The following is a 26,895-nucleotide window of genomic DNA, read 5'->3' as shown; positions in this document are numbered from 1 at the left end:
AAGACTGGAATTCTGGGGTTGCAGGGGGAAGGAGCTTAGAGTTTAAAGCTACAGTATAGTTTATGTGCCAACTCCTCCAGCCAACCTGCAATCCCATGGTCCAGTGTTCCCCAGCCTTGCTGAAAGAGAAATATTGTTCTGGTCAGGTGCAAAACTGTGTTTTTGCTTTGTTGCAATGCATATGAGCACCTCTCTGCTTTATCACATGACATTTATCTTGCTTCAAAAATTGATATCTTATTTCTACACTACTCTACAAAATGACCAGCATAGATGTGCCTACTCTTTACTTGTCTTCACAACCGCCAACATCTCTCTGCATAAATAAAGGTCTGCTTTTCCGTAAATGTTGACCTCTTATGCTATAAAACCATGCACCACAGCAGCAATGTGGTACACTTGTTCAAAAACAAGGCGCACAGTGAGCCCAATGCTGCTTTTACATTGCTCATACAGTGTGCTAATGATCTTTTCAGGATACAAGCAGTTACAGGTAAAATAGTCCAAAAATAAGAGTAAGTTAATTTTGTATATTCTTGAAATGTTCTGTAAAACTTGTACAGGAAATCTTTCTTCTGAGTATATATGAGAAAGCATTTAGAGACACCAGCTGCATGTGCCCATAATGGTCAAATGATCAAGATGAACTGGTAAATGTATATGTATAGGGCAGAATTTCCAGTGGCCCAAACAGAGGGGATGCTGTGTGAGTTGTAGCCCTTTTGCTGTAGCCCCCCCCCCCCCCAAAGTTTGACACTGTGTGTGTGTGTGTGTGGGGGGGGGGGTATCAAAACTTCTAAGAATTGAAGACGTTGCCCATAGTAACCGATAAACATCTAGTTAGCATTTACCAAGTGCATGCTATAAAATGTTATGCATGAGCTGATGTGCTGCTATGGGCCCCCTCCTCTGCTTGCCCGCTTCTGTACTCTTTAGGTTTAATACATGTCCACCTATCTATGTTGTATACATATATTTTTAAGTAGAAATGTTAATTTTCATTTTAAATATTAACAGTTGACAATTAGCCTACATGTTTATGAATAACATCCAATCTTCTACAACAGATTTATCATTATTTTCCCACCAAATATTCCCTTATGCTTATAAATTTGTAATGAGTGCCCTATTACCTAGCAGCGTTTGTCAATGCTTATTGAACATATTTCAGGATTTATTTAACTGATGCCTCTCTTATAATATGTTTATTTAAAGTGCTTTACTAATGCCAGAAACAAATTTAAAATGCTATGGATTAGATTTGTTGAACCCATTTTATGTGTCGCTGCAGGACACAGTCATCATTATCAAAATCTAGATTCTTCCGCAAAGACATTATGTTAAATATGTCATAGCATATTATTTTACTACATGATTATGTATAATAATTTTTAGAACTTATGATACCTTTACGTATGTGGATGCAGTCTCTGTACTGGCTCAATAATAAATAATTAAGGAAGTGTCTTTTCTCGGTTATACTGCGGGAAATCCCAGAAGCAGCAGATAATGGGAAGTAAATCTAATTGTAATCTAGCTCTTACTTGTGTATACCTGGCACTCTGAGTTGTGTTATCACACCTGGCACACGCAATGTATTGACAAGAAGGAAGCTTTGCTAACAAGTTATGATTCTGAGTTTTTACTATAATGTACCATGTGTTTGTCTATTACAGATACATGTTCAGGCTAACTGCTTTGAAGTTGGTGTTTCTGACCATGTTTATGTAACGATGAAAACAGTCCCATATTATTGTAGCATTGAATTAACACAGCAGTATCAGGTGGAAGGTAAGATCATAGCTTTTATTAATTGTTATATGAAATGCACAAGGGTATAGTTACTGCACAGTTTGTGTTGACAGAAACCATGGTGAATAAATCTGCTTATTCCAGTATTTGCAATTTCCAAACCACCCTCTACTTAATGATCTCTGAATAGTAATATGCTGTCTTGTATACCTATAGGCACGAGTTAAAGTCATAGGGGTTTATTTATGAAGCGTTAGGTTATAAAATCCCTAAGATCATGTTTATCCTAACCCTAATGGCAACCCTACACCTAATGGAAATCCTAACCCTGATGACAACCCTACACCTAATGGCAATCCTAACCCTAATGGCAACCCTACACCTAATGGAAACCCTACACCTAATGGCAATCCTAACCCTAATAACAACCCTAACTCTAATGGCAATCCTAACCCTAATGGCAATCCTAACCCTGACAACCCTACACCTAATGGCAATCCTAACCCTAATGGCAACCCTACACCTAATTGAAATCCTAACCCTGATGACAACCCTACACCTAATGGCAATCCTAACCCTAATGGCAACCCTACACCTAATGGCAATCCTAACCCTAATGGCAATCCTAACCCTAATTGCAACCCTACACCTAATGGCAATCCTAACCCTGATGACAACCCTACACCTAATGGCAATCCTAACCCTAATGGCAACCCTACACCTAATGGCAATCCTAACCCTGATGACAATCCTACACCTAATGGCAATCCTAACCCTGATGACAACCCTACACCTAATGGCAATCCTAACCCTAATGGCAACCCTACACCTAATGGCAACCCTACACCTAATGGCAATCCTAACCCTAATGGCAATCCTAACCCTAATGGCAACCCTACACCTAATGGCAATCCTAACCCTGATGACAACCCTAACCCTAATGGCAATCCTAACCCTAGCTGTAATGCTAACACTAATGGGCCCTACAGACTCGGCGATGTGCCGCTGAGCTGCCCGACCGCCGACACGGCAGACGGGCGACCCAGCGGCGGGGGGGGGGGGGGGTTTGCAGTGACAGAGGGAGTGAAGTTTCTTCACTCCTCCTGTCACCCGTGGGGCCGCGTATCGTTCATCACTGGTGCCTCTACACTGACAGATATGAACGTTATCTTGTTCAATAATGAATGAGATCGTTCATATCTTTCAGTGTTATCGCCCAGTGTGTAGGGCGCATTAGCCTCCTGGAGATGTCGACATTGTGACAATTTCAACATTTCTGATATCAAATTTCTGTTATTGTGGATATATTCAAGCATATTGTGCGCCAGAGTAGAATTTTTTTTTCTACACAAAGGGGTTAAATAATGGGCAAGATTCAATTCTTATCCCGACGGCAGCAAGTAGATGGCGCACAAACGGATCTATTCAATTGTATCTCTGTTGGGGTGTGATGGGTGCCGGCATCTGCATTTCAGCTTGCACCCTCTGGTGGTGGTGGCAAGCTGAAATGCACGAAAAGTAACCCATTTGGCACCCTAACAGCACTTTTTGAAATCGCGCCCAGCACTCTGGTCACATTTAGCTGGTTTATGTGGCTAAAACCAACCCTTATGGGCGCGACCAGCCAGAGAAAAAAACAACTGAATTACGCTCTGCGATATTACATCATTTTAGATGGGAGATCGAGGGTGCAAAACAATTGAATACCGCCCAATATGTTTATATGTTAAAAATAAGTAATATATCTACTAACCGTATAATGGGAGTAATCATCCTTTAGATGTTCCTTTTTTCTTTTTCATCTGTGACCACAATACCAGGGACTATCCACACTCCACCAAGGTTCTGTATCGTATAAATGCAGTATTCACATAATTCAGATAGTTTAATAGTAGCATGAAAAGTTGAAAACTAAGCAAAATTTCCATTTCAGGAAGTATGTTTATTACCAAAAACCAAATGTAGTCACAAGAAAACTCCTGCATAAACCAGAGAGAAGTGACATCAATATGAATACAAAAAGTACCAGAAAAAGATCTTTATTTCCATCTTCACTGATAATATATTACATGAAAGGTGACATCTGCATGGACATTGAAATACATACGTATACTCATAACAGAGAGAGGAATATTGAAGAGCATATCACAGATGTATAGGACCCATACCCGGAACAGAGTGGCAGAACCGGCTTCCACTGCTGTTTGTGCACCGCCGTCACTCTCCTCTCCTGGCTTGGGTAGAAATGATGCACGCTAGTATGGCACAGTTGATGCGTTTCAGTCTTACTAGACCTTAGTCAGGACTGCCACACCAGTGTGTAAACGTTTTCATTTATCCTCTCCTAAATTAGGGAATTCCAACCACATGAGTTTGATTCTCCCCAGCCGGCAATTAACATCAAGGTGCTGAACAGTGCTATTTGTGCTTGCTTATATAACAGCAATACTGTACATTGGGGGGTATTTATCAAAGTTTGGAGAGGGATAAATTTGAGAGAGGTAAAGTACCAACCTATCAGCTCTTATTATTTTTCAAACACAGTCTGTAAAAGTAAGGCAGAAGGCGATTGGCTGGTCCTTTTATCTCTCCCTGAGCTTTGATAAATATCCCCTATATGAATGCTTTTTTTCCATCTATGGGGGAGATTCAAATGTTTGAAAAGTCGGTTTGGTGTCTGTTTTTTCCTGTCTATTAGATAGGAAAAAACAGACTCCCAATTGACTTTTCAAACATTTGAATCTCCTCCTATGAGTTTAGAAAATAGCATAAAATGGATACAGATATGTGTGGCAGGTGTCGGTAAATGGAGACAAGGAGCAGAAACGGGAATTGTGGGTGGGGATACCACCAAAGGTACTGCAGTCGGCACACTGGACGCCCCTGAACCACGGAGGGTTACTTGTATTCCATCCAGCCAAGAGGAGAGGTCCTGGAGACAGCGGATCACATGGCCCTGTGCAGTCTCCTGACGTTCAAGGCAGGCTGCAAGTTCTTGCATCGGCCTGGTCGCTTGGACCTGGTCTCCGGCCGGATCCATTAGGTCAGTGCTTACTGTCACAACTGAGGGCTGGTGCTGACCAGGGGGAAGCCTCAGTTGTAGGGGCTGAGGTATATGTGTGTACCTGGGAGGCAGTACAGGGTTCTTGGACATGCAGGGAACCTTTAGAACAAATGCCCGAAGGCATGACCACGACAACAAGGGAAAGTTCAAAGGTTTTATTAAACACAGTTCAGAGGAATACTGATGACTTGGCACTGGTAATAGGAAACACAGTTCAGAGAAATACTTGGGATCGATGACGGAACACCGATGGTGACTTGGAATCGATGACGGAACACCGATGGTTACTTTGGGATCGTTGGTAAGCTTTGAGTGAAGCTGGGGTTCGCAGATAGAAATGCACTATTGTACTTAAAAGCACAGGTGAAGCATGAAGTGATGCTGGGGATCGCTGGAGAATGGCTGCTGGAAAGCCGGAGTTCAGACACAGGTGAATCAGGGTAGACTGTAGAGGGTTAATAACTGGAGTGTCGGGTTACACTGCAGAGTGTAATCACCAGGGAGTCAGGCTGTACTGCAGAGAAAGTCCATGGGAGAACTGCACACTGGAATCACTGAAGACAATTGAAGCACTGACATCTTTCCACCCCAGGAACAGGATATTTATACCTGCTGGGAAGCAGGGATTGGCTGGCTGATTAACCAGAGACCAGAGTGCAGCTGCTGTGTAATCAGGCTGAGAGCAGAGTGCAGCTGATAGGCTGAAAGGTAACATGTGATTAGGAAAACATGACTGCGCCCATGGTAGCTTTTGGAGGGAAAGATTGTTTGTAACTTGAATGTGAGCTTTAACCATGAAGCTGCCAGAATCACAGTAAAGAGATTTGAGACAATGAGATGCAGCGTGCTGCACACAGACAGTGCAGATGGAATCCAGGCTTGGAACACTGGGACAGTCTCAGGAGGCATTTGGAAAGTTAATACTGATAAGGAATTACCTAGATCGTGACAATGTGTAAATAAATAATTTTTTTGTAGACATTTCGCTTCTATATTCACCCCATATTATTCTAAATAACTTTTAGTTAATTTACTCATAATGAGAATTATATTTTATACATATTGTGTGTGGCAGATTAACCTGAATTCCTGACAAATAGAAGTATATACTGTAGATTCATAAACTACTTTCCAATTCATTTATTTATAATAAAATCCTAACTTTCATGTGCAGAATCTAAGGGTGTGTACACACGGTGAGATCCTTGCTATGCCCGATTTTCACTTACGATTTCCCTTGAACTCCCTGGAGCCCAGATAGCACAGATTTTGACTAACTTTTCTTGAGATATGGACTATGTGTGCTTACGATTTTATGTGAGATGTCATTGACATGTGAGATGAACTAGATAGTACACCGATCTAGCAAGGATTGACTTGCCTGCACAGTCTATCTTTTCTTGCGATGCCGACCTGGCGGGACCGCGCATCTGGATCAAATCGGGATCGCAAGGTGACTTTCACCTTGCGATCTGCACTAACTTTTCTTGCGATTTTGACTATATAGTCAAAATCGAAAGAAAATATCTCACCGTGTGTACACACCCTTAGACTGATTTAGCGGTAATCTGCATTTTTCTAAGGAGGGTATACACCTGTCAGATTGATATATATATTGATGGGAGTAGTATTTGATTTGTATTTAAGGATTATATACAAATAAGTTAAATAACCCTATTATATAGTGGGTAATCAGGAGTGAAATCCCATTCAATAACACATGAGGGTAAATTTACTAAGATGGGATTTCTATTTAAGATGGGATGTTGCCCTTAGCAACCAATCAGATTCCATGTATTATCTTCCAGAAGGTGCTAGCTAAATGTGAAGTAGAATCTGATTGGTTGCTATGAACAACATTCATCATAAATAGAATTCCCATCTTAGTAAATTTACCCCATGGTATAAGATTACAAAAGGATATGTGTATATTGTTAAAATATTTGGATATTGGGAAAACCTATACAGCACAGATAGTATGTGCTCTCCTGTCTGATTCAGCCTATCTTCATGCATCATGATTGCATACCGATAAAGAGCCTCATTTAGTATATGATTTGTTTTTGCTCTTAATGTATGAATGAAAATTATGTTGTACAATTGTGGTCTTATCTGTGTGTGTTGAGTTACACATTTCTCAAGAACTGTCTTACTTACAATGTAGCAGTATCTCTACATCAGGTGTACAAATGTATATACTTATACTCAAGGATTGACAAGCAATGCTGCATGACAGTATTAGTAATACATGGGGAAGTTACACTACCATAAAATATAATGCAACACAATGTCAAATTCACAAGAGAAAATAATAGTGTCTAAACATTAATGAGTGTTAAAGTGGTATTTACTAGAGATGGGCGGGTTCGGTTTTACTCGGATTTACTCGGTTCTCAAAACGGCATCTTATTGGCTTACGGATGTCTTGTGTTTTGGATAGCCTATCAGATACCGTTTTGATAAGCGAGTAAATCCGAGTAAAACAGAGTAAAACCCGAACCCGCTCATCTCTAGCATTTACCTATCTCATGTACATAGAATGTATTCTACTACTTCAAGATTTCATAGAGTTATCAAAGTCTGTTGACTATTCTCTAAAATGATCTATTTTCCTAAATATTGTAACATTATTTGTACTTACCTGACAGACGTGTATTATTTTAATTTGACATTCATCGCGGGTGATTCAATTGTTTTTGCACGCCTGATCTCTCATCTAAAGTGACAGGATATTGGGAGTCACAATTCAAATGTTTTTTTTTCATTGCGCTGATTGCACCCAAATAGACGAGGTTTAGCCATGAATAGCGGCTAATATCAAGTGTTGAAATTTTGGCTGTCGAGATTCACAATGTCAACATTCTGACAATTTAGGCATAATTTCAGTGTCGGCATTGTAAATGTAGACATTCTGACAGCATACACCTGATGGAGGTAATGCTTTTCCAGTTACAAAGATGTATAGGTTTATTTTTAAAACCACAGGTGTCATTTACTAACATTACAGCTAAGTGTAACTTTTGCACTGGAACCAATCAGCAATTAGCTCTTATCTGCTTAGCAGAGTCAGACAATGAAAGCATCTGTTTGGTTGCTGTGGTTAGTGTAAATGTTGCATGTACATACAATGTTAGAAAGTAAGCAAGCCCTTCTGTGGTTTTTCATGTGTTCATGGGAGCGAGGGGGAGACATTGGAGGAAATGTATCAAACCTTCAAAAGTGTGGAGAAGTGGGCAAGTGGAGGAGGTGCACATAGCAACTAGTTACTTTCTATAATTTTGTAGCATGTACTTGATAAATGCTAGTTAGAAGTTGATTGGTTACTAAGGGCAACTTATCCACTTGTCCTCTTTTCTACTCTTTAGAAGGTTTGAAACATGTTCCTCCTTTGCCTGGTAGTAGATGGTTGATAAAGTGTCTTGCTTTCTGTATATAATTTCCTTTTTATATAATTACCGTTTACGTGTAAACAATTAACTTGTTAACCTGGGCACATTATTAACATCAATAATAGACATATTTTAATAAACTAGGGGGTATATTTACTAAAGTGTGGGTTGCAAAAAGTGAAGATGTTGCCCATAGCAATAAATCAGATTCAACATATTATTTACATTGCTCCTTCTAGAAGCTAATAGCTACAATCTGATTGGTTGCTATGGGCAACATCTCCACTTCTGTAGACCCACACTTTAGTAAATATACCCCTAAACTGTCCATTTATGAATTTAGTCACTTTTATCTAGTATGCATGTCCTTTATAATAAGACAAAATGAGCCAAGGTGCAGTAAGATGGTAGCAGCCACTTAATAGAATGTTTATTTTTTGTAGTTTCCTTTATTACTGTATACCCCAAGATTTTTGTAAGTTTGCAAAAGGTATAAAGATGGCAAAATATTAATCACAATGTTATTTGTTGCCAAAACCATATTTACCTGTATTTCTCCAATCCTTTGCCAGGTCACCTCAAACCTCAAATAGGGTATAATATGGTTAAAAAAGGGCAGACTAGATGGTGCCAAGTGGTTCTTATCTGCCATCAAATTCTATGTTTCTAAATTTATATATTTGATTGCACAAAAGGACAAAAGGCATCACATTAATGCAGGGCCGGACTGGCCATCTGGCACTTCTGGCAAATGCCAGAAGGGCCGATGGGCAGGTGGGCCGGTCCGGTCCCCCAGAGAGCTGGTAAGGCCGCATGCAGCGCAGCCTCCGGCACTGTGGTTTAGCTGCCCCCTGGTCTCCATGGAAATGGGGGCGTACCGTGAGGCCACGCCCCACGAACTTGCGGTGCACCCCTGCCCCCCGCAAGTGTCACCATAGAAATGGGGCAGTGCCACGAGTCCATGCCCCCCTGACTTGCGGCACCTCCGTACATCGTGTACATCATGGCGGCGCTACCGAAACGGAGGCCCAGTCTGTCGCTGCATTAATGCATATACTGTAGGGTTATATTTTATAAAGCTTTACCTTTTGTCTTCTCACGCATGTGTGATGATGTCACTTTCTCCCCAAAAAAACGGCTATAAGTACATTAGTGATTAGGCTGACTCCATCACCCCATTAATTGTGCATATATATGTGGGGCAATACGTATAGGGGGAATCTAATGCCCTACACATAAAATCGTGTTTTTCATTATTTTGGAAAGCAGGATTAATGACTAAATAATAAACAATATTTATGTGTATAAAAAATAAATACATTTGTCTTTATTTCACTTTCTGGACTTTTCAGTTTTGCCCATTTTGGTTACATTTTATTCAACATGTTAGAAAGAGCAAAATAAGTATTTTTTCATTTACAGAAAATTCCAAGGCAAAAAAAAAAACAAAAACAAAAAAACAAAAACAAGGTATAATTGGTGTGTGTATCGTATGAATAAATTCAAATATGGATGTTGGAATGTGACTAGAGCAAACACAGAACAGGGTGGGAAAACCCTTTGCAGCAAAGGGGTCAGATTAGGTCATTCAAAAATAAATGTCATTTCCTAAATCTATGTATTTTTGGTATTAAATATCATTGTAAAATAATTGAATTGCAACATTTATTATTGTGTTTGACTCCTTGAATTCTACTTTAACATTTCTTATTTTGTGTTTTCTGGATGCTATAAAATGAATTATGTTTTATTTTCAGATTGTCACAACAAGGATGTGGGAAACAATGTAATATCATGTATATGTAAGTTACAATATTATGTTATTACGCAATCAGAAATGCTGTTGTAATAGGCAGGTTCCCATAAAGTACATCATGTGCCTTAATAACATGCTATATGAATAATACACCAACTAGTGTAGCAAATAAGCTTATTACAAATCACCACTGTATATGCATAAAAATCATATGGTCCTATGTTAGGGCAAGGCTAAAAGAGAAATCCAAGAATTAGAGAACCACTACCATGTGTCAGCAGCTGTGAGTAGCAGGTAACTCCCCTAAGCCTGACCCAATATGTGCACCATGTAATGTTTGAACAATTGCTAATGTCTGCTCATTAAGGGGTCTATTCATGAAGCAGTGAAAAGAGTGGAGAAGTGAGCACAAGGAGAAATTGCCCATGGCAACCAATCAGCTGCTCCATACAATTGTATATTATGCAAATTATAAATGTTACTTCAATACTGATTGGTTGCCATGGGCAACTTCTCCACTGGCTCATTTCTCCACACTTTTCACTGCTTCATGAATAGACCCCTCAGTGACCAGAATGAAAGAACATTCATGGGTGAACCTACTGTACTGTTGGTGATGGTTACAATGTATACTGTTTTGTTTCTGCCATTATGGGGTCAAACTGTTAGTGGAGATACATCAAACCTGTTAAAGAGCAGAGAAGTGGAGCTGTTCATGTACATTCTATAAAAAGATAGGCCGCTGGAATTGTGGGCTATGCAGAGTTGTGGGTATATGTGTAAATATCCCTGTTGTGAGTTGGATCTGTAAAGCTATAATTGGGCTGGTGCAAGGTCACACTGATTACAATGACTGGTACTGTATAAAACCAAGCACACAGATTGGGGTAGTTTGGCGCATACAGGTGCATACTGTTCTGTGCACAGAGGGGGAGAAGTATTACAGTGCAGCTATAATGCTTCCTGCTTTGCTTCTTTGCCGAGGTGAAGCAGGAAGGTACACCAACAAGATGTATTACCATCTACATAGCTGGAGTGGGGGTGTATTAGTGCATATGTGCTGTGTCTCTCCCCCAGTCGGCTCCAGTGGGTATGTGCATTGTATACAGCGTGACAAAATATTTACTTTAATAACCTATTTGGATGTGTTATGTCATATCTGTTTTTTTAAACTTAGCAGATGCACAGAGTTACTATTGAAGAACAAATAAAAAAACAGGATTCTGTACTTGTCAAAACATGTTTTATAAGTTCAGTATGTGTGGCAAAGCCCTTTTACATTTCTAAGAATACTTATTGCCTGAAAACTAGATGCTCGCTGAATACTGCCAGAAAGTAAGCAGTTTTAAGAAAACATACCCAACAATTTCAGATTTATTTTCTGTGAAGCATTGTAGTCAATTCAACATTAGAGATCTTTGATGTGCATAGAGACAAACTAATACAATCTAGTACAATCTCTTTGATATGCACTTTTTTAACAAACACAAGTACCTGTAAATACATCTCCAAACAAAACATTTTGCTTTATGAAATTTGTATAAACACGCATCCTTTTCTGTGCCAAATACTGTATATACAGCAGAGCTTCTACAGTATATAAACAAAAAATGTTTTTATACTATGACTCCTAGAAGAAAAGGTGCATCAATTGTGAGTTGTCTCATGTAGCAACTTAGAAAGGACCAAAAAATAACAAGGTTGGGTTTTTTTCTTAACCATTTTGACCCATTTCTTGATGGCTCTATGTGCTTTGCCTATTGATATTTCTGTTACTGCTATATACACAGAGCCGGCCCTAACCAATATGATGCCCTAGCAGAGCCGGCCCTAACCAATATGATGCCCTAGGCAAGATTTTGGCTGGTGCCCCCTAGCACCACCGCTGGTTCCGCCTCTGACCTTGTACCCCCTATATTTTAAATAGGAACAGTTTGCACATTTGGCGCACAGCCCAAAAAGGGGTGTGTTTTTGCTGGCAAGGGGCATGGCCACGCAATAACCCCAATTCCAATTACGTCACACAGTACTGCAACTTTATTAACATATGATCATGCAAAAGTGTCCATAATTCATATTACATCCCACAGTAGTATCACTTTACCTTATAAACGTTACTCCTCACAGTAGAGCCCCTTATTCACATTACATCACATTGAATTGCTCCTTATTCACATTACACAACACCCTATTGCTCTTTATTCACATTAGACGATACAGAAGTGCCCTTTCTATACGCAACGCCACATAGTAGAGCACCTTATACGCATAATGCCACACATTAGTAATGCATTTACACACATTCCACACAGTAATGCTCGTTACACATGAGACACCTTATTAATGTCCTTATAAACATAATGCACCTTACACATTATGACAACTTTTATTAATGCCCTTTTACACATAATGTCCCTTACACATATGCTGCACATTGGGGGTCATTCCGAGTTGTTCGCTCGCAAGCGGATTTTAGCAGATTTGCTCATGCTAAGCCGCCGCCTACTGGGAGTGAATCTTAGCATCTTAAAATTGCGAACGATGTATTCGCAATATTGCGATTACACACCTCGTAGCAGTTTCTGAGTAGCTTCAAACTTACTCGGCATCTGCGATCAGTTCAGTGCTTGTCGTTCCTGGTTTGACGTCACAAACACACCCAGCGTTCGCCCAGACACTCCCCCGTTTCTCCAGCCACTCCTGCGTTTTTTACGGAAACGGTAGCGTTTTTTCCCACACGCCCATAAAACGGCCTGTTTCCGCCCAGTAACACCCATTTCCTGTCAATCACATTACGATCGCCAGAACGATGAAAAAGCCGTGAGTAAAATTCCTAAGTGCATAGCAAATTTACTTGGCGCAGTCGCAGTGCGGACATTGCGCATGCGCATTAAGCGGAAAATCGCTGCGATGCGAAGATTTTTACCGAGCGAACAACTCGGAATGACCCCCATTATTAATGCCCTTATACACATAATGACACACATAGTGCCCCCTACAAATTTTCTGCACATTATTAGTGCCCCTATACACATAATGACACACATACAGTAGTTCCCTGTTACACATATGCCGCACATTATTAATGCCCTTATACACATAATGACACACATAGTGCCCCTTACACATATGTTGCATATTATTAATGCATTTTTACATGACACACATAATGCTCCTTACACATATTTCTGAACACTACTGCACAACCAACCCACTCACATGCACACAGCACTCACACTGCCACTAACACTGTGACCTCTGCCTCTGCTTGGATACAGATGTGTCCTCATAAATATTGCCTCAATGCTAACGTCTGGCACCTTTTTTTATGAAAATGCATCTTATTTGCATTGCTATGTGGCTAGGGCGCACAAGCAGCTTCTGCTGATTAAAATGATATGCAGCATGCCAATATACTGTGTGCGACTGCGGCTGTATCTGCATATGAAATGCTACACACAGAATATAGGCATGCCGCATATCATTTTAATCAGCAGAAGCTGCTGGTGCCCCTAAGCATGCCAAATGCCCTAGGCATTTGCCTAGTTTGCCTATGCCTAAGGCCGGCTCTGTATATACAGTACTAACTACTATATGCTGTTACTGACATTATTACCCCACGTATGTAGCCTGATTACATAAAAGCTATTATGATGTCTTTCTATTTATTTATTTATTTATTTGCTCTGAAAATTATAAGTACATCTTATCTTTTTTTTAAATTAAATATAAGGTTTAATTTTTTTATTAGAAATTAATGTGTTTGACTTGGTGATTCTAGTAATAACAGTTGCAGTTTTAGTGCTTACTTTTTTTTACTACATTATATTAATACAAGGGTTTTATTTATTTAATTTCTTCATTATTCTTGAATAGTAAAATGGACCTGGCATATGTTAAATCACATCCCCTGCTCCAAATCCCTCCCAGCCGCTCCTCGTTCCCTACCCGCTACACTTACCCCCTGCTGCCAACACGATCATCCTTCAGTCCTGGTAGTCTGTCCAGCTGATTATTATATAGATTAATTTCTTTTATTTTCCCCAGTTACAAATATTGTATCATTTAAAGTACTCAATAAGATACACACAGTACAGTATAAAACCTTTCATTCATTTGTGATATTTATATTCATGGCACCTTATATATTTCTTAGATACCATAACTACTTAAACCAAATTTAGTTGCGTAACAAAAATATGATCTCAGTTTGGGGTGAGAAGCGTCTGTTATGTGTGTACTGCATATGGTTGTCACATTTTCAGAACACAGGAACAGAGGGAAATGTCATCTTACAGAGGAACTGAATAAAACGGGTGTGGTAAGGATGGTCGACCACACTTAGGTCGACAGTGTCTGGGTCAATCAGTATTGGTCGACAGGGATTCTAGGTCGGCAGGGTTTCTAGGTCGACATGTTCTAGGTCGACAGGTCAAAAGGTCGACATGAGTTTTTAAAACAATTCTGGTGTTGTTTTCTCCATACAGTGACCAGGATCCCCAATTAGTGCACAGTGTCCCCTCGCTTTGCTCGCCATGTTTGGGCAAGGTGCCTCGCTCCGTTACCGCTGTGCTCGGCACAGGTTACTATTCCCAATTGTAGTCCACGTAGATCGTTAAGTATGAAAAAGTTTAAAAAAAAAAAAAAATTGTGAAAAACTCATGTAAACATTTTGACCTTTCGACCTAGAACATGTCAACCTAGAGACCCTGTTGGCCTAGAAACCCCGTCGACCTAGTTACTGACGACCAATAGTGGTCGACCTAGACATTGTCGACCTAAGTATGGTCGACCTAGAGACCAGATACCAAATAAAACATACACATTACAGCATCTTCTGATGCATTACAGGAATTCCGCATATATGAAGGCCTCAATCTCACAGATATTGTATTGTATTATAGTTACTGTAACATCGCTATTGTGTCTTGCTGACTGTAGGATACTTTTCATATTTGAATAATGTAAATTTCAATAATGGAAATTAATTTTCTAAAACATTTTTTTTCTTTTAGCTGGGAGACTAGATTACACGGTCAGTGAGGAAAATAAAACTATAACGGTACATGTTTCAAACTTCCTGGAAGAGTATGATTACAATATCCGGCTCTGTTTGAAACATTACAGCTGCCGTGATATTGGGGCTCATGCACTGGTTAGTATAATTGTTTAGTAATGCTTAGATATATTTGCACAGTTTTGTGTAGCCTGTTGGACTTCTTATCCATAGAAACAACAATATAATATGGGTAAATCAGTATCCATTGTGCTCCACAAATAGTAATAATAATTCTTCTTCTTTTTCTTCTTCTTCTTCTTCTCTCTCCCTGGGAACCTTCTGGGTGACCTGAAACATTTGATCTGCTGGGTGGTCTGGAAACTGTGACAGTTATTTGCGGCCACCCACTAAGGAATGTTTTGAAATTCGATTACTAGGTGGATGAAAACCTGGCACAGCAGCTAGTTGTTATTATTATTATTTATTTATTTGCAACTCCTAACAAAATACACAGTCAAATGAACAGAACAAGAAAACAGTGACTAACAGTACAAGATAATGCAGGACAAGTTCATGGTTTGTATAGAGTAGATGATAGTATAAGTAAGGAAGAAATAGGACATGAGGGTAGAGGGCCCTGCATGCGAGATCTTACAATCTAAAGGGGAGCTGCACACAGACAGGGCTGACACAGATGGCGTAGACAGTGAGGAAGGAGCAAGGAGCAGTGGGTTAAGAGGAGAGCTGCTTGGCTTTGATGAAGAAGTGGGTCTGAAGAGACTGTTTGATATTTTGTAGAGAGGTGGAGAGTTTGCTAAGGAGAGGTAGAGAATTCCAGAGGTAGGGAGCAGCATGTGCATTGTTACTTATCACAGCATACTCTTTAAGATCACCAGATGCTACTTGATTAGAAATTGTAACATAATGTTAACTTAAGAGAAATCTCTCCGCCATGGCCATCAAACTCTTATAGAAGAACTAGTACACATTTACATAGTAGTATAAAGCCAGTTTTATCAAGTAGTGGATTTTCTCTAAACCTTCCTACACATCACCTTATCATATATTTAGTGGTTTGCTGATTATTAGTTGGGAACTTTGGTTACGCTAGGGTTGTGTCCTGTCTTCCTAGATCTTAGCCTATGCAACTTCCTATTCCACTACAAAATAAACAACATTCACAAGTAAAACCCATATTTGTGATAGTTGCATGAATACATATATTTTTAGAAAAGTTGCATTAAAATGATTCCACTAGAACTAATGATGTCAATGTACTATTTATGTACAGATAAACTCTTGGGTTTCAGTATACAACACTGAAATAACTTTATAGGATGGGTGCAGAGTGGTGAGGAGAACAGATTGGTCCACCTTTATAATCTTTGTGGCAGTAAGAGTCACCATTGGTGGCTTACTGCGGTAAGTCATGCATTGCACTGTTAAGTCACGGCTGTATAATGCCAATATTTATGACTCATCAATACTGTCATTATACAGCTGTGACTTACCAATACATAGCTTAACATACAGCACATGCCCTTTCTACCAACCAAACCAAGTTCTGCTCGTATTCCCAACTGTAGTCCTATAATGGTCTCTTCTGTTTACATTATTTACCTTTATCTGTTATGTGACTGCCTTTTATTGCACATATCCCGGTTTTGCCTGTACTGATTTGGCAGAATTTGCTGCTCTGTGAGCATATCTGTTTCCCTATCCTACCATATGTCCCAATCCATGCTCATACTACATGGTGCACATCATTGTACTGTGGTATACTGTGACCATAAACTAGGGGAGTGCAGTATTCCTATACTGTTGTTACAGGTCTGTACCAATAATCAATGTTTATTCATTTTACCATTTTTTGTGTTATAGATAAAAAGGGAAAACTCTACAAAATCTGTCATATTACCATATTCAAAGATTTTACCTTGTCTGTGCATTGAGGTAATATATTAGTTATGATGTATTTGTTTTCTTACTACAGTATCTTCTTCACATCATCTGCAGGATGTAATGGCGTCCAAGTTTGCTGGAGGTGCGGGATGTCGGATGAACTCAATGTTTTTTTAAAGCGACAGTCATTTAACAGGAAACAGTTTTGCCGTGTAAATGACTGCCACTTTAAAAAACGTCTATTTGGCTGCATCCTGCACCTCCGGCAAGCTCAGACGCCATTACATCCCGCCACACATTTTAATAAGACATGTTTGTATTTTAAAAAGTTAGTCTATTACTTTCTGTATACACACAATGCAGAATTTGCTTAATATTTGATTCATATTTATAGGCTTGGATAAAGAACATCCTACTAATGCATCCTATTACTACATCCTGCTAATATAAATATCTAATCAAACCTTCTGTAATCTGTATATACATTATGTATGTCTTCCTCTGTTCTTTCCACATGTCTAGTTAGCAATACAAATGTGTTACTTTATCCCACATAACTGTATCCTAAATGTGCATTGAGTGTGCAGGTCTTCCAAGCAGGCTGCATCCATAAAGAGTTCCATTTATTAACATAAGCTAACAGTATACTTTTTTTTTCAAAAGCAAAAAAAACAAAACCTAAACTATGTTTTGTTTGCTTTCAAAGCTTTTGTCATTCTCTCTCAAATCCATCTCTTGGTAATTTTTTTTGTTGCATAAATACTGTCAAAAATTATTTTACTCATCAAGGGATGGACAGCGCTTCCTGATTCGAGAAGGACACGGCTTTGCCCCTTTAAGGATGGTGAGTATTAATTATTCAAATATTTGCAGATTCTTTTCAATTGTGATTACTGTTTTATTGCACTGTAAGAAGCTGATTAATAGTTCTAATGAGTCTACTCTTGATGAATAGACTCTATGAATAGAATTTTTTTTACATTTATAAGAGCATAAATATATAAACTGCCACTTATAATATGTCAGAAAAGTGTGTATATATATCGTTCAGATCCACAATGGATGATAGATTGTATAGTCTGCATTCAGCTTAAGATATGGGCATAATACATTTATACATGTAGCAGTTGCTAAACAGCTAAGAACCCATTTAAAAAGTATGCAAACTCATGGATTTGTATATGAATTCTGAAAGATTTCTTTTGCAAAAAATATATATATTTTGAGAAGCATTATGTTTGAGTATAAAATAGTACAAATACAACCTGCTTTTCTACTGATCTACTGTTCTACAGATGCTTATAACTGGTATTACATACAGTATTTGATATAATTGCAGACTCTGCTTTCTTTTGCTAAGAGCCAAATTGCAATTAGGCCAAGGAATGTGACAGCAATGTGTCTTAAGCCATGTATAAAACTCAAAGCTGTGTAATGTGTTCATGTTCTGTATTATGGAGGTCAGTGACATGATTCAAATACATTTTTCATTCATACTTTTGGACTTATGTTACTGTACGATCTGTGGTTTTGAAGTTATACAATTGTATGACTGAAAACATTTAATAAACAATTTGAAGAGACTCCTTTCAACTGAGCAAGTTTATGTTATCCAGAGACTTTAAATAATTCCTACTGTAGGTATTGGCATCATAATTTAAATATAGTTTGTACTGTATATACTTCTTTAGTTCACATAAAGTCATTCAGCATTCGTTCTAAAATAAACTACCACTATGTGGCCCAGAGCTGAGAGAGGCCACCTTCCCTGTCACAGTTACATGTGTTATATATAGGGGTGTAGCTACCATAGGTACTGTGACTGCCTACCAGTGCAGTGCTTCACCTACTGGTGTGATCTCCACCTCCTGTGACAAGATCCTCCTGCTGGTGCTGTGACTGCCTACCAGTGTAATGCCTCACCTACTGGTGTGATCTCCACCTCCTGTGACATGATCTTCCTGCTGGTGCTGTGACTGCCTACCAGTACAATGCCTCACCTACTGGTGTGATCTCCACCTCCTGTGACAAGATCCTCCTGCTGGTGCTGTGACTGCCTACCAGTGTAATGCCCCACCTACTGGTGTGATCTCCACCTCCTGTGACATGATTCTCCTGCAGGTGATGTGACTGCCTACCAGTGCAATGCCTCACCTACTGGTGTGATCTCCACCTCCTGTGACATGATCCTCCTGCTGTTGCTGTGACTGCCTACCAGTGTAATGCCCCATCTACTGGTGTGATCTCCACCTCCTGTGACAAGATCCTCCTGCTGGTGCTGTGACTGCCTACCAGTGTAATGCCCCATCTACTGGTGTGATCTCCACCTCCTGTGACAAGATCCTCCTGCTGGTGCTGTGACTGCCTACCAGTGTAATGCCCCACCTACTGGTGTGATCTCCACCTCCTGTGACAAGATCCTCCTGCTGGTGCTGTGACTGCCTACCAGTGTAATGCCCCACCTACTGGTGTGATCTCCACCTCCTGTGACAAGATCCTCCTGCTGGTGCTGTGACTGCCTACCAGTGTAATGCCCCACCTACTGGTGTGATCTCCACCTCCTGTGACATGATTCTCCTGCAGGTGATGTGACTGCCTACCAGTGCAATGCCTCACCTACTGGTGTGATCTCCACCTCCTGTGACACGATCCTACTACTGGTGCTGTGACTGCCTACCAGTGTAATGCCCTATCTACTGGTGTGATCTCCACCTCCTGTGACATGATTCTCCTGCAGGTGATGTGACTACCTACCAGTGCAATGCCTCACCTACTGGTGTGATCTCCACCTCCTGTGACAAGATCCTCCTGCTGGTGCTGTGACTGCCTACCAGTGTAATGCCCCATCTACTGGTGTGATCTCCACCTCCTATGACATGATCCTCCTGCTGGTGCTGTGACTGCCTACCAGTGTAATGCCCCATCTACTGGTGTGATCTCCACCTCCTGTGACATGATCCTCCTGCTGGTGCTGTGACTGCCTACCAGTGTAATGCCCCATCTACTGGTGTGATCTCCACTTCCTGTGACATGATTCTCCTGCAGGTGATGTGACTGCCTACCAGTGCAATGCCTCACCTACTGGTGTGATCTCCACCTCCTGTGACAAGATCCTCCTGCTGGTGCTGTGACTGCCTACCAGTGTAATGCCCCACCTACTGGTGTGATCTCCACCTCCTGTGACATGATCTTCCTGCTGGTGCTGTGACTGCCTACCAGTACAATGCCTTACCTACTGGTGTGATCTCCACCTCCTGTGACAAGATCCTCCTGCTGGTGCTGTGACTGCCTACCAGTGTAATGCCCCACCTACTGGTGTGATCTCCACCTCCTGTGACAAGATCCTCCTGCTGGTGCTGTGACTGCCTACCAGTGTAATGCCCCATCTACTGGTGTGATCTCCACCTCCTGTGACAAGATCCTCCTGCTGGTGCTGTGACTGCCTACCAGTGTAATGCCCCATCTACTGGTGTGATCTCCACTTCCTGTGACATGATCTTCCTGCTGGTGCTGTGACTGCCTACCAGTACAATGCCTTACCTACTGGTGTGATCTCCACCTCCTGTGACAAGATCCTCCTGCTGGTGCTGTGACTGCCTACCAGTGTAATGCCCCATCTACTGGTGTGATCTCCACTTCCTGTGACATGATCTTCCTGCTGGTGCTGTGACTGCCTACCAGTACAATGCCTTACCTACTGGTGTGATCTCCACCTCCTATGACATGATCCTCCTGCTGGTGCTGTGACTGCCTACCAGTGTAATGCCCCATCTACTGGTGTGATCTCCACTTCCTGTGACATGATCTTCCTGCTGGTGCTGTGACTGCCTACCAGTACAATGCCTTACCTACTGGTGTGATCTCCACCTCCTGTGACAAGATCCTCCTGCTGGTGCTGTGACTGCCTACCAGTGTAATGCCCCACCTACTGGTGTGATCTCCACCTCCTGTGACAAGATCCTCCTGCTGGTGCTGTGACTGCCTACCAGTGTAATGCCCCATCTACTGGTGTGATCTCCACCTCCTGTGACAAGAACCTCCTGCTGGTGCTGTGACTGCCTACCAGTGTAATGCCCCACCTACTGGTGTGATCTCCACCTCCTGTGACAAGATCCTCCTGCTGGTGCTGTGACTGCCTACCAGTGTAATGCCCCATCTACTGGTGTGATCTCCACCTCCTGTGACAAGATCCTCCTGCTGGTGCTGTGACTGCCTACCAGTACAATACTATTGTTGGGTTATCTGAACACTGAGATCCTAATGTGTGGACGAGCTGCTAACACTTGTAGGCGACCAGACTACAGATTGTAGAAATAGTTGAATTGTAGTGTAGCGCTCAGTCCTAGCTCCTAGTTTGGTTGTCTAAATGGAGATAGTGCTGTCTGAGAGGGTCTTTGGGTTAACTATATTCAATAGGTTTAGAAAAAGCGGATAAGATCAGAGCGACCACCGGTGGTAAAAAAGTATAAAACTAGAGATATATATTTAAAAGCACAGGCGGGATTTATTCAAAACAAACGTAATCAGTTAAAAAAAAATTTTTTTTTTTTTTTTTTTTTTTTTTTTTTTTTTTTTTGACACACATGTCAATATATAAAAAAAGGGGGTTATTTTTTCCAACAAAGTTTTCTGTTTAAAAGTGAACAGTAAAACATATATTCAGAGAAAAAGGCATAAAAAGGACATAAAAAAACATAAATGAGTGCTAAAAACGGGCCCTCATGGTAATAATAAAGGTATTGTGCAAAGTATAGATATATCTAAAATCAATTAGAACAAGAGAAGTAATGAATAGAATGAGTAGCTTATCTTTGGATTTTCAGTAATAGCAGGAATCACCCAACGCGTTTCGTCTTGTTTGACTTCATCAAGGGGTAGTGAGCACAGTGGGACATGTCAGTTATTTATACCCCTATGGGTCAGGAAATGATTAGTGACCTCATTTCCTGTGACAGGATGTTCAGGATATAAAAACCGTTATTATTTTAAGAAGTGCAATATACATAGTGTCAGCATATAGTGATAATGGCAGCATGTAAAGCGCCTTAATTGCGCTAAGAAAATGTGTCCAGAAATCATGTTAAATGCAGAAATACTTTTTGTTTACTAAAGTCCGGTTTTGTGACGCGAATTGCGTCATTTCCGCCCCACTTCCGGTGTCAGTGGATCCTTTCCGCGCATGCGCCGTTCGTTGTGAGAGGAAGTGCGGCGGCCATTTTCTTGGAGTCCGTGTATGGAGACCGTTGATCAGACTGGAAGCGGATGCCGGCGGCCATATTTTCATAGTTCATATGCATAGACTTCTACAGTTTGGATGCACTGACTTCGTCTCCACACAGGAGATCACAACATAAGGATGGGAGAAACAAGTGTCAGTGAAACCGCAGATACTTCTAAAAACGTGTCATTTTACTGTCTTTATTTGCAAGGAATATTAATTTAGTGAAAATTGTATTGGGACTATGCATCACAATACTTGTCACTGGATCATAAAATACTTTGATGCAGATAATAGAATGACATGTATTTTGCGACACCAGATAATTTCTATGGGTTCGCATATATTAGTATTATACAGGTTTATGTTAAATGAAGGAAATTTATATGGTGAGAATGGCATTGCAATAGGATTCATAAATGCATATGCATAATTTAGGGAATCATATGAACATTTTAATTAGATGGATGAAATAATAAATATAGGGTGAGAATCGAAATGGGGTGCGGGTAAAGGGAAAGGGAAAAAGGGGGGGGGGGAGGCGAAGAGAAACGAAGAGATGATATGAAGGAGATTGCAGAAAGAACACTGTCCCATATTCCAACTATTATTACAGTACCCGGTCTTCTTGGGATGTTCCCATACCCAGTACTGGCCGGGCCAACACTGCTTGGCTTCCAAGATCGGACGAATTTGGGCATATCCAGTGTGGTATGACTGTAATCTGTGGTCAGGGTAGTGGAGGAAGTGGTCCAGAGGTTGGGGTGCCCATTGCTCCGTATTCCAACCCGGACTGAGCTGGAAAAAGGGGATGCGAATATGATCAGGAGTTTAAGGAATCAGGCTTACGTTTATAGAAAGGGGGCTATTTCATAGCCTTCGTTCAGTCCATTCGGATGGAGGGATTTCAATTCATGTATCCAAAACATTTCCCTTCTTGACAGGAGGTTGGAGAGGTCCCCCCCTCTTTCTCCTAGTGCCACTAGTTCCAGGCCTTTGAATGTGAGTTCTTCCGGGTTGGAACCGTGATGTTGTAGGAAGTGCCTCGAAACTGCGTGAGTTTGGACCCGGTTCTTTATATTCCTTATATGTTCCTGTATGCGGATTTTCAGTGGTCTTTTAGTCTTTCCAATGTACTTCATCTTGCATGAGCATTCCAGAAGATATATGACGGAGCATGTATTACAGTTAATAAAGTGCTTGATTTTGTATTCCTTGGTATCACCTGTATTTTTAAAGGTTTTCCTGTTGGGGTTCACAAATTTGCAGATATTGCAGTGACCACATTTAAAGCATCCCACACATCTCGGTAGTGTGTTCCTTGGAGTGTCGTAGTTCTTTAACATACTTGGTGCGAGGAGGTCCTTTAGATTTTGTGATTTCTTAAAAACCACTTGTGGTTCAGTTGGTAGGTAATCTTTAAGGATGGGGTCCATTAGTAATATGTTCCAGTGTGATTTAAGTGTCTGTTTGATCAGGTTGTCATGTTTGCTGTAGGTGGTAATGAATCTAACCGTGTCTTTAGCATTTTCCTTTGGTTTGTATTCCAAGAGTTTGTTTCTTTCCAGGGTTTTGGCTTTTGCATTTGCAGCTGCTGTAATATGTTCAGGGTATCCCTTCTCTTTAAATCTCTCTGTGTAAACTGTCAGTTGGGCATCACGATCATCCGTCTTCGTACAGTTCCGTGCAATCCTTGTGAACTGAGAAAGGGGAATATTATTCTTCCATTGTTTATGGTGGTTACTATGGTAGTGGACATAGCTGTTTGTGTCCACCTTCTTAATAAAATTCTTCGAGATGATTTCATTCCCTTGGTGAGTCAATATTAGGTCTAGGAACTCTATCTGTTCCGTGCTGTTATTGGAAGTGAATTTCAAGTTCCTGTTATTGTCGGATATATATACGAGGAAGTTATTGAATGAGGTTTCATCTCCGTCCCATATAATTAAGATGTCATCAATGAATCTTTTATAAAATATTAGTTTAGTGTTGAAAGGATGATCCGTGTAAATACAGTCATTTTCCCAGTGGCCCATAAAGAGATTCGCGAAACTGGGCGCGAAAATTGTTCCCATCGCTGTCCCGCAGGTCTGGAGATAAAATTGGTCCTGAAATTTAAAATAATTGTGTTTTAAAATGAATTCCATAATATCACAAATAAAAATCCGGTGGTCGTCCTTAATAAAAGGGTCCTTTCTCATAAAAAAGTTGCATGCTTGAATTCCTTGGTCATGTTTGATGCACGTATATAAAGACTGTACATCTATAGTGGCCCACCTGTAAGTGTCTTTCCATATTTGTGATTCCATTAGGTTCAAAACTGATGTAGTGTCCTTAAGATACGCAGGTAGGTCCATGACATATTTTCTGAGGAAGATATCCACGTATTCTGACAGGTGAGATGTTAGAGAGTCAATTCCTGCCACGATTGGCCTCCCTGGTGGATTAGTCATAGATTTATGCACCTTTGGGAGAAAGTAAAAAATGGGGGTGACGGGGTTGGTGCTAAGGAGATACTGGTATTCCTCCTTGGTAAGTGTCTCGTTCCTGAGGCCTTTAAGGAGGATCGCTCTAAGTTCATCCACGAATGATTCTTTTGGATCTGCTGCTAGTGGTTTATAGGATGATTCATCTCCCAGTAATCTCTCAGCTTCCATGATGTACGCCGTGCGATCCATGATCACCAACCCCCCCCCTTTGTCAGCTGGTTTTAAAATAATGTCTTTATTTCCCTGGATTTGTTTGATTGCTTGTCTTTCTTTATTAGTTAGATTCTTCTCCTTAATAGGTTCGATCTCAACCTCACATAGGTCTTTTACCATTAGGTCATAAAACATGCCTATGTTGTTCCCCTTAGATTCCAGGGGATAAAATTTATCCCCTGGAATCTAAGGGGAACAACATAGGCATGTTTTATGACCTAATGGTAAAAGACCTATGTGAGGTTGAGATCGAACCTATTAAGGAGAAGAATCTAACTAATAAAGAAAGACAAGCAATCAAACAAATCCAGGGAAATAAAGACATTATTTTAAAACCAGCTGACAAAGGGGGGGGGTTGGTGATCATGGATCGCACGGCGTACATCATGGAAGCTGAGAGATTACTGGGAGATGAATCATCCTATAAACCACTAGCAGCAGATCCAAAAGAATCATTCGTGGATGAACTTAGAGCGATCCTCCTTAAAGGCCTCAGGAACGAGACACTTACCAAGGAGGAATACCAGTATCTCCTTAGCACCAACCCCGTCACCCCCATTTTTTACTTTCTCCCAAAGGTGCATAAATCTATGACTAATCCACCAGGGAGGCCAATCGTGGCAGGAATTGACTCTCTAACATCTCACCTGTCAGAATACGTGGATATCTTCCTCAGAAAATATGTCATGGACCTACCTGCGTATCTTAAGGACACTACATCAGTTTTGAACCTAATGGAATCACAAATATGGAAAGACACTTACAGGTGGGCCACTATAGATGTACAGTCTTTATATACGTGCATCAAACATGACCAAGGAATTCAAGCATGCAACTTTTTTATGAGAAAGGACCCTTTTATTAAGGACGACCACCGGATTTTTATTTGTGATATTATGGAATTCATTTTAAAACACAATTATTTTAAATTTCAGGACCAATTTTATCTCCAGACCTGCGGGACAGCGATGGGAACAATTTTCGCGCCCAGTTTCGCGAATCTCTTTATGGGCCACTGGGAAAATGACTGTATTTACACGGATCATCCTTTCAACACTAAACTAATATTTTATAAAAGATTCATTGATGACATCTTAATTATATGGGACGGAGATGAAACCTCATTCAATAACTTCCTCGTATATATATCCGACAATAACAGGAACTTGAAATTCACTTCCAATAACAGCACGGAACAGATAGAGTTCCTAGACCTAATATTGACTCACCAAGGGAATGAAATCATCTCGAAGAATTTTATTAAGAAGGTGGACACAAACAGCTATGTCCACTACCATAGTAACCACCATAAACAATGGAAGAATAATATTCCCCTTTCTCAGTTCACAAGGATTGCACGGAACTGTACGAAGACGGATGATCGTGATGCCCAACTGACAGTTTACACAGAGAGATTTAAAGAGAAGGGATACCCTGAACATATTACAGCAGCTGCAAATGCAAAAGCCAAAACCCTGGAAAGAAACAAACTCTTGGAATACAAACCAAAGGAAAATGCTAAAGACACGGTTAGATTCATTACCACCTACAGCAAACATGACAACCTGATCAAACAGACACTTAAATCACACTGGAACATATTACTAATGGACCCCATCCTTAAAGATTACCTACCAACTGAACCACAAGTGGTTTTTAAGAAATCACAAAATCTAAAGGACCTCCTCGCACCAAGTATGTTAAAGAACTACGACACTCCAAGGAACACACTACCGAGATGTGTGGGATGCTTTAAATGTGGTCACTGCAATATCTGCAAATTTGTGAACCCCAACAGGAAAACCTTTAAAAATACAGGTGATACCAAGGAATACAAAATCAAGCACTTTATTAACTGTAATACATGCTCCGTCATATATCTTCTGGAATGCTCATGCAAGATGAAGTACATTGGAAAGACTAAAAGACCACTGAAAATCCGCATACAGGAACATATAAGGAATATAAAGAACCGGGTCCAAACTCACGCAGTTTCGAGGCACTTCCTACAACATCACGGTTCCAACCCGGAAGAACTCACATTCAAAGGCCTGGAACTAGTGGCACTAGGAGAAAGAGGGGGGGACCTCTCCAACCTCCTGTCAAGAAGGGA

General features: G+C 40.5%; 1 protein-coding gene across 4 annotated transcripts in view; it reads left to right on the top strand.

Annotated features, from left to right (window-relative positions):
* Positions 1-26,895, top strand: part of IL17REL (interleukin 17 receptor E like) — a 119,451-nt gene that overhangs the window by 64,302 nt on the left and 28,254 nt on the right. For 3 of the 4 annotated variants that reach the window (XR_010179411.1, XM_063927140.1, XM_063927141.1), the window contains exons 5-9: positions 1,677-1,791; positions 9,963-10,007; positions 14,977-15,116; positions 16,842-16,913; positions 17,652-17,706. Coding sequence is in view for 3 of the 4 variants with exons in the window: in XM_063927140.1 (XP_063783210.1) it covers positions 1,677-1,791; positions 9,963-10,007; positions 14,977-15,116; positions 16,842-16,913; positions 17,652-17,706 (427 nt within the window). In the remaining variant the exon portion in view is untranslated. The remainder of the gene's footprint in view (positions 1-1,676; positions 1,792-9,962; positions 10,008-14,976; positions 15,117-16,841; positions 16,914-17,651; positions 17,707-26,895) is intronic. The other variant, XM_063927142.1, reaches the window with a different exon arrangement.

Source organism: Pseudophryne corroboree, chromosome 6 (assembly GCF_028390025.1).
Source record: "Pseudophryne corroboree isolate aPseCor3 chromosome 6, aPseCor3.hap2, whole genome shotgun sequence".
NCBI lineage: Eukaryota > Metazoa > Chordata > Amphibia > Anura > Myobatrachidae > Pseudophryne > Pseudophryne corroboree.
The sequence above is the reverse complement of the archived record's forward strand: the minus strand, read 5'-3'. Positions and strand labels throughout refer to the sequence as shown.